Genomic DNA, 9,665 nt, shown 5'->3' with positions numbered 1-9,665 from the left:
TATCTCATTGAATGGTTTACTTTGCTAAGTCCACAACAGCATATTCTCTATTTTTTAAAAAAAATACTATAGGGATACTGTCAGTTTAGTTAAAGGGTGTGGGGTGGGCTTTGGAAATTCACCTGCTTAACCCCCTCTTCCCTAGATTCTTGTTTATAGTCATATGCTGTTCTTTATCTGTGAGTCCTGAAAAAAACCATCTTTTAACAGTTCTGTCTTACACACAAACACACATATACACAAATATGAGTAAAGAAAAAAATAGAAAATATTTAGTTTTCTGACATTTTGTTGTTTACAAAATAATTTTTGGTAGAAAAGAATAGATTTTTCATATTGCAGTAATCTCTCCTTAATAATTTCTGTCTACTTCAGATGTGTAACTGAGGTAGTTGTATCACAGGTTCACTTATGACTCTAGTGTATTATGAATTTGATAATTAACTATATTTATCTGCATGATAAATGGATCAAAATTAATAATAAAAATTAGGAAGTATATAATGTTTTTTATTGTTGAAAGTATCCCATATGCATTAGTTCAGTAATCTTAACAAGAAATCCTGTATGAAAGGCCAGTATTATTATTGTCATATTTCAGAGAGTGTCTTACCTAAGGTCACCTAAAAGATTCATTATTGAGGTAATATTTGAATACGGGTTTCTAACTACTACTTGTACCTGCATCTACCAGCAATTTGTGATGCCTTAAAATAGGGGTAGGCAGTTAACTAAAAACAAGAGCAACAGTTAAACTGTTACTCAGGAGTTGTTTTGATATTAGTGCAATATACTATATTACTTGAATAGTCACTAGCAGAAATGGATATAGCTATCTGATTCCTTTATTTTGTATAAGTATGTATTTATGTGTCATATAGAAAACGATTAGTAGCATTTAAAGGATATAATGAAACTACAATTAGTGTAGTGTGTTAATCTAAGCTTTTAAATTGCAAAAGCCTTGCTGTTTTGTTATGTTATTGATCAACTCTCATGCCTTTGAAAATACAAATTCCAGAATGACATCATGCCCAGTAGGAGTAATTAAAGCTATCTGATGAGGGAATTTAGAAGTTGAAAGGGATGATTGTAATTGATCCTGATTCAATCCTATTACAGCTTTTTTTTATAGTTTAAGCTCTAGAGAAAGCAAGCCCCTTGTCAAGGCTTTATTTTTATAGATTCCTTTGTATGTGTGTGTATGTGTGTGCACTCTATGCTTTCTGGTCTCTACTTTCCCTTTTAATTTTTTCCCCTGTAGTAAATAATGAGCTGCCACCTGAAATCCGGCTTGCCAGTGGTCAGCTAATGGGTGATGACCTGTCCCTCCTTACTGCAGGAGAGCTGTCACCTTATATCAGTGACCCAACGCTGAAGCTATTCCAGTGTGCTGTTTGCAACAAATTCACCTCTGACAGCCTGGAGGCCCTAAGTGTGCATGTGAGCAGTGAACGATCTCTCCCCGAAGAGGAGTGGAGGGCTGTAATTGGAGACATTTACCAATGCAAGCTCTGTAACTACAACACGCAGCTCAAAGCCAACTTCCAGCTCCACTGCAAGACTGACAAACACATGCAGAAATATCAACTGGTGGCTCACATTAAAGAAGGAGGCAAAACTAATGAGTGGAGGCTGAAGTGCATTGCCATTGGCAACCCTGTTCACCTCAAATGTAATGCCTGTGACTACTACACCAACAGTGTGGATAAATTGCGCTTACACGCCACCAATCACAGGCATGAGACAGCCCTGAAACTTTACAAGGTAAGCATCCACCAGCAATTTAAATTGGCCTACAACTGGGAGAAAGCCTGAAATACTAGCAGAATGAAGTTTTGAATAATCAGATTGAAAGGCTTTTGAATATGTTCATACTAAAAATAGCAATAACTGTGATAGGCTAAAAAATGCTGCACAAGAAAGTTTTGTAGCTTTACTTTATAGTCCGCTTAGCTGTTCCTTTCTTTGAAACTCTTTATTCCTAAACAAAAATTATGTAACTGAGTTGTTTATGGATAAGTGAATTTCCAAACTGCTCTGATTTACCTACTAACTTTTAATTGTGAGCCTTTCTAGGTATTTGAAATGATTATCCCAAGCCTTGTATAGTGAAAGAGGTGTCTTCTTGGTAATGAGAAATTGTAAATGATCCCAACCAAATGTGTTAACTCAATATATAAGGCAAACATAGACTCATATACCACGTTATTACCATGAGCGTTCAGAAGTAAACTTTGTCATCTTTTGCTTGCCCTTCTTTTATAAGTCAGTAATGATTCTTTTTCCACCAGCATGAAAGCATGTGGTAGGGACTGATGTAGGGACTGAGCTTAATGGTAAATGTATTTTTATTTGGCTTGGAAAAACTTATGGTAGGGGTATGTGAGAATGAAGACTAATATTTATTCCCCCCACCCCACAAACTGTGACTTTTTCCAAACCTTATTTACTGGATAACATTTTTGAACTATTTACTGGGTTGCCTTGATAATCTTGGTTTATATACAAATCTGTTAGGAACTCCTCCTCCCTGATTTACAGTCAAAAGGATATTGGAAGCTATTAGTATAAACTTTTAAGTAGAGATAGAAACCTTATGTGGTCTGGGTTTTTAACTTACGCAATAAATTGTAATTAACTTCACAGTTAGGAGATAGTTGCTTAACAATTCTGTCTTTTCTTAAACCCCATTGAAATAAAAGTTTTTAAAAGCTAGAATCATATAGGAATTTTTATTTCAGTGAAGATAGGCAAACTTTCCATAGTTATCTCTGTTTAAAATAAAATATTAAAATGAAAGCCAGACATGGAGCTTATAACAGTATTTTGTAATTCTGCATTGTAGATGAAAAGCTGAATTACTATACATTTAAATTCATACCTCCCTTCAATATACTGCAGATTTAAAATATAAATGTTATCAGTCCTTTTTTAATGAGGTATGTAGTCCTGTTCCTAAGGCATATGGGCTTAACATTGTATAGATAGACTGTCACAAGAGTATCCTGGAAAAATACACTAGTCTTTAAGGCCCAAGCTACAAAGGTGAGAGGGAAACAGCTGCTCTGGGTGGGAGTTGTGCTTCTGGGTTTTGAATTGTCCAAATTGTCATGCCCCCCCTCCCCCTTGATAGGGATTTCAATTCTTTTTAGTAAATACTTGTCCTTAAGCCTTTTCTTTATGGCCCTTTGCATATTAGCTCAAGCTGGCCTTCATGTGTGTAATGGGTTTCTTGAAATGACCTTTACTTGACCCACCTAGGATGGAATGCATCTCCTTGCAGGCAGACTGCTGAAGGTTTTGTCCATTGCTTACTTATTCAGTTATAGGTTGAATAAAAATGTTCATTTGGTGATTCAGGGTGCAGCAAGTTTTTCATGGAAGATGAATAGATCACAGCTTTACAGACCTACAGTCTTATGAGTAGGGCTTTTTTTTTAGAATAAGCCCAGCAGGAACTCATCTGCATATTAGGCCACACCCTCTGACACCAAGACAGCTGGAACTGCATTCCTGCATGTTCCTGCTCAAAAAAAGTCCTGCTTATGAGTCTGTTATTGTCAGCCAAATGATATTAGCACTACTGTCAGATCTTTCCTTGATCCTCCCTTATTTTGAGAAGTGGTTGAAGGAACATTTATATGTGTGTGTGTGTGTATTACACAACAGAAATTATAAATAATATTCAACTCCTTTAAAAATATGGCTTAGTAGCAAAATAACATTAGCATTCAAAGAAGTAAAAGACAGCATCATAGATTTTCCTGTTTCTTTAGCACATTATACTTTGGGGATCCTGTGGGCTCCATTACATTACAACATTGCTGTTTGTGAAATTTTCGCAATTTATAGATGTTGTCATAACAGTGTGATATACTCTTAAGGGAATTTTTAAAAATTGCTCTTAAGGACCAAAGTGATTAAGTGTTCTATAAACATCAGAGTATTTGGAATAAAGTTGCAGGTAGTGTAAAAATGTCATTTGATTTGATTTTTGTAAGTAAAATCTTTTGTCTTTCCTAGCTTTTCTTGGGGGGGGAGGAGGCGCCCAAGGGACAAGTGTTATGGTAGCTGTGAATACTGTTATGAAAATTCCTAGAACAAAGAATTTCTATGTTTAGTGTGCTAAATTAGAAGATATGGGAAACTGGAAATTAGTATTAGAAAGATGAAGCTCTAACATCATGTTTATTTTTGTAATATTAAGAAACATTCAAAATGTATTACAAAATATATATCTCTAATATGACTGGTAACAAATATTCTGATGCTGTTTGTTACATTGGCTAGGGCAAAATTGCTCACCACTGTTTCCTGTTCAGAAGACCAGGCTAGAAAAGGAGTCACCGCATTCTGTGGAAACTGTTTTGTAGCACAGTTTGCGGTATAAGTCGGCTGCAATTTTTCTGCTTTTATGCAGTCTTGTTATGCGCAGTATCCTATACTCACAGGAGATAATATAGACAAGGGCTTAGATCCACTGGTTTATGCTGATAGAGGCAATTTCTGTCAGTGAAGTGGATCTTCCTTGCCTTTCCCATCTTACTGAAGCCCCAGACCTGCTCCTCGAGGAAAAGGAGAAGAGGCCTGTTGCATTCTCCAAGAATGTTTTAGGGACATACAGGAGGGTCCCTCAACTGAAATTCAGTTACTGTAGTTATTTATAGCATTCATTACAAAGAAAGTATCTAGAGAAAATCTTTTTTCCCCAGTCACAAAATATTGTGCCTTGAGTGATGGAAAAATGGGACAGAACTAATGCCTTGAAGGGCTGCATTTAGATTCACAGCAGAATGAGCTGCACTGCTTGGAGGAAAGCTGTCACATGCTCTGTAGCATCAATACTAGCCTTACTTGTGTGCAATAGCCCTAATGAATGATGTGAAAGTGACTTACAGGGAAGTCCACTTTGGTGTAGTGGTTAAGTGCATGGATTCTTATCTGGAAGAACCAGGTATGATTCCCCACTCCTCCACTTGCACCTGCTGGAATGGCCTTGGGTTAGCCATAGCTCTGGCAGAGATTGTCCTTGAAAGGACAGCTGCTAGGAGAGCCCTCTCAGCTCCACCCACCTCACAGGGTGTCTATTGTGGGGGGAGAAGATATAGGAGATTGTAAGCCACTCTGAATCTCTGATTCAAAAGGAAGTATAAGCGGGGTATAAATATGCAATTCTTCTTCCTAGAGTTGCCAATCCTCAATTGGAGGCAGGGGATCCTGCAGTTTGGAGACCCTCATCCCATTTCAGGGTCATCAGAAAGCGGGAAGGAGAGGAAAATGTCTGCTTGGCACTCCATTATACCCTATGGAGACCACTTCCCATAGGATATAATAGAGAATTGATATGTGAGTATCTGAGGAGCTGTTTTTTGAGGTAAAGAATTACCAGTTTCAGCATAGTTCCTCTCCTCAAAACATTCCACAAGTTTCAAAAGGATTGGAGCAGGGGGTCCAATTCTGTGAGCTCCTAAAGAAGGTGCCCCTATCCTTCATTATTTCCAAATGGAGGGAAGGCATTTAAAAGGCATGTGGTCCCTTTAAATGTGTTTGCCAGAACTCCCTTTGGAGTTTAATCGTGCTTTCACACCCTTGCTCCTGGCTCCACCCGCGAAGTCTCCTGGCTTTACCCCCAAAGTTCCCAGATATTTTTTGAGTTGGACCTACAATGAGTTACTGCAGTCTAAACCACTGACATTGATGGATTTAGACTAAAGGGACTCTGTAGAAGGTTGTACTGTTGTTATATTAAAACTTTAGTTCTTGTTCCCTGATTTTGTTAAACAGTTTGTGTAATTAGGTGTTTAGTGTGATCAAGCTATGTTGCTTAACGTTAACAATTTACTGTAGTCTTTGGAGAACTTAGAATGGGTTCCACTGATATTAGTGAGACTTATCCAAGTGATGGATTTAGGATTAATATAATATATGTATGATTGGCTAGTGAAATGATTTGCAGCTGTGGGTTGGATCCTTGAACTTCCTTTCACTAAGTTATGAGCCTTGTCCACCAGAAGATTTCTTCACTTAGTAGTATTATTGGCCAGCTCTGTAAGAACAAATAATAAATTAGACTGCCACAATTATTTGTGGTTTAGTAGCTTGTATGAGTTTTAGTTAGTATTTATTTCCCATTTCCCCTTACACAGTCATTTCCACTTTTAAGAATACTTTACAGCAGCAATGAAAATAAACAAGCAGATGTATATTAACTGTCTTGCTTGATTCCCTTGCTGATTTAGTTAAAGATTCAGAACAATTTTAATATCAGGATTGTCAGTTCAGTTTGAATGGATAACTTTACCTCTCACTCTCTAACAACAGGAAAGTTGAGTGACCTAATTCCGGTTTAAGAAGGTGAAAGGTTAGTTCAAAAGCATCATCTGCCTAGCTGCTTAGCTTTAAACTGATCGATTTAATGAAAATCTGTTTTACAGATGGTGTTTTAATGTCTTTGGCAGGATTTGGGCAGCCTTAACATTAGATGTAAGCTAGTAAACATTATTTTTTTATTTGATCAGAGCAACACCTTTTCTTTTATGTTTTATGGGAGAAAGCATATGGGATGTAGTATTTTGGCAGAAGACCCAAAACAGAAAGTGTTGATGATCTTTCCATATGGATTCAAATATCTTTGTCTATTGCTGAGAGTGATTGAGGTCACAAACAATGCTGTATTCATTTCTAACTATTATTTTACTTTTATTTTGAAAAGCAGTCACAATGGTTATTTAAAGTGCCTGCCTCTATTTCCATAAACAGAAGGCACCAGTATGCCAAATTCCATAATGGGCCAACTGCATTATTTACATTAAAGTATCCATTGAACATGTGACCAAAGATGTGACCAAACTGTGGCTTACAAACATGTAGCTTCTTTGTTATGCAAGCTGTCCAAGAAAGTGAATAGAAACTGGTAAACACTTTATTTGGCTTCCATTTGGTAGTGTTCACCTGAGCAAAGGAAAGAAGAGAATGTGCAGCAGAATTCCACATTTCTCTGTATGCAGTTGGCAACTTTAGATCTCTCTCTCTCTCCCTGCCTTCCCTTGCCTTTCTCCTATTTTACTTATTGGTTATTTATTTTATTTTCTCTGGGGCAGTCTTTTATCTGGAAGAGACATTTTCCTTCAAATTCCATTGACTAGGAAGTATAGAGGAGTTGGCAGCTAGAGTATATTCCCTCCTCCAGGGACCAAAAGTGCTTTTTATTGTTTATTTTTGTCCCATACACTTTCCCTCTCTCTCAGTATTGCTGATCTGATCCTTCTTAATTATACAACAGTAACTTCAGAGTTGATTGGTTTAACTTAAAAAAAAAATCCTAAAGGGCAAAAAAAGAATCATGCTCTTGGAGATAATTTGAAACTACAATTGGTGCAAAATATACCAGACTGTCTGGTGTCAAGCATAGGCCTCGAGGATCATATTATACTTACCTTGTGATCTTTGTGTTGGTTGCCTGTTAGTTTACAACTCCAGTGTAAGGTGCTGATGTTTACCTTTAAAGTCTTTCACAACCTGGGGTCTGCTGCTTTGAGAGACCATGTCACCCAATATGAGCCCATGGGACAACTTCCCTCAGCACAGCAGCTCTTGCTGCTCATTGCAAAGGTACATTCCACTATTGCTGCTTGCAGCCTTTCTCTGTAGCAGTTCCAGTCCTGTGGAACAAATCAGGAAAGCCCTGTCTCTTTTGTGATTTTCAGGGACTGTAAGCCAGAATTTTTAAAGAGAATCTTCAGAGTCTTCTGACAGTAACTGTTGTGTGTTTGGTTCTCTGGGGTTGGGAACTCTTACAGATGTCATTTATAAAATGATTTCTGACAGTTTTAATAGTTTGATGTTTTAAACTTGCAGTGTTTTATCAGATATTTACCAAAGATTATCAGATATTTACCACTTTGAGACCCAGTTGTCTAAAAAAAGGGCTTACCAGTGTTTTAAATAAATACATACATTTTACATTGATTCAGTATCTGATCTTATATATTGATCCACTTCCTTAGTTTAATGCACAATACCTGTCTGCATAATAATTATCTTAAAATGAGAGCAATCTAGGTGATGCTGACCTTCTAATGTGTTTGTTTAAAGAAAAAGGTTTACTGTAAGTCTTTATTTTGTCAACAAATACCTACTACCAGGCTTCAAAAGAGCTCAGTGAAACAGAATTATTGCAAATGTATAACTTCACATATTGAAAGCTTGAAGAACAAATGGAGCATTGACTATTTTATAGGATGGATTTATAGTCTGTCCTTGGGTCACTTAGGGCCAAGAATTTTCACGGTCAGCTGGTTGGGCCTGCTGGCTAGCATCCTCGGCAGGAAATGTAAATACCGTATAGCACCTGCTCTTCAGCTGGGTGTCTAGGACTCTTGCTTTTGGAAGGGAGGTGTCTCTTCCTCCTGTCTGGTTCAAAGTAGAAAGCTTAATTATACTAGCCCTTCTCTGCATCTGTCTTCAGTGAAGCAGAATAGGCTGTCTGGATACTCTAATGCTGTTTGTATATTTGGATTTTAAATCAGCCAGAGATATTGAATGCATAACTTATGTCTCTTCATTTTTGATAGAGACAACTGGGATTTAGGTAACTTGAAGAATACTGTTCCATCAATCAACATTTCTTATGTTTTACTCATTATTTTTGTTATAAAGCATCAGTGTGATTTTTTTTTTAAAAAAAATGTGTGCTTGGTATGCAGTAACCAAAGGGGGAAATCATCAGCCTATAACATAAACTACATAATAAACAGTAAATATTCTATCCATAACACAAGCTGCATTTGTTTGCTATAGTTTGTTTAGCATGCAGTACTGATACCTTGATCAATGTAGAATTAACACAGTCCCATTATTTCCATTTCAATAGTCTTGCACTAAGTTTGCAATTTAAAATCAAATATCCCAGGTTTGTGCCATTCCAATTATTGAACTGTCATTGTCCCAGTATGATAGTAAAAGAGGTCAGGAGATTGTGTGGTGCTTATTTGCATAAAAATCATTGTGCAAAAGGAAATTGGAATGTTTCAGTACATTCAGGAGTCAAAATACATTTTTCTTAATCTTGCTGTAGTCATTTGTTTAGATGAAGAAAACTGTTTGGACAGATAAACAAAAGTTATTATTAAATGTCCCCACTGAAAATATTTAATTTTAAATATTAGCTTAAGATTTGTAGTCACTTCATGGTAGAAATTTATGAAATTTAATTCCTGTATCTGACTGGTGATGTTATTTGGATGATGCTGTTATTGTCAAATCTATAATAATGAGTTCATTTTTATTTTTATTTTTATTTTTGCAGCAGCTTAGTAAGATATATATGAACATCTATACAAATATGCATTTAGGCAGATGATTCTTTCTTCCACACTGTTGCCCTCTTATTCTGTGCCTTAGAAAATCTTTGTGGATTAAATGCACTTTCATGGAAATATGATCTGAAAATGTTTTGCATTTACCAGTGTCTCTGCAAATACAGAGCTGTTTTTAATGTTACATTAGGAACTCCCTAAGGATTTTTAAAGCTTCTGCCCACCCACACCCCCTGCTCTTTTTAGGTTCTGGTCACATTTATGTTCCACTTCTGTTTATAGAAACTGGTCACTGTCCTACAGGTAATGCTCCCCAAATTATCAGTATTTCTGCAAGTCCTCTGC

The 9,665-nt window shown here is 36.7% G+C and overlaps 1 protein-coding gene across 11 annotated transcripts in view; it reads left to right on the top strand.

Moving 5' to 3' along the window:
• Positions 1-9,665, top strand: part of ZFHX4 (zinc finger homeobox 4) — a 286,657-nt gene that overhangs the window by 32,576 nt on the left and 244,416 nt on the right. For 10 of the 11 annotated variants that reach the window (XM_060243611.1, XM_060243620.1, XM_060243616.1 and 7 more), the window contains exon 3: positions 1,265-1,767. In XM_060243611.1, the coding sequence (XP_060099594.1) occupies positions 1,265-1,767 (503 nt within the window). The remainder of the gene's footprint in view (positions 1-1,264; positions 1,768-9,665) is intronic. The other variant, XM_060243617.1, reaches the window with a different exon arrangement.

Source organism: Heteronotia binoei, chromosome 7, assembly GCF_032191835.1.
Source record: "Heteronotia binoei isolate CCM8104 ecotype False Entrance Well chromosome 7, APGP_CSIRO_Hbin_v1, whole genome shotgun sequence".
NCBI classification, from domain to species: domain Eukaryota; kingdom Metazoa; phylum Chordata; class Lepidosauria; order Squamata; family Gekkonidae; genus Heteronotia; species Heteronotia binoei.
This window is presented reverse-complemented; position numbering and strand designations above follow the sequence as displayed.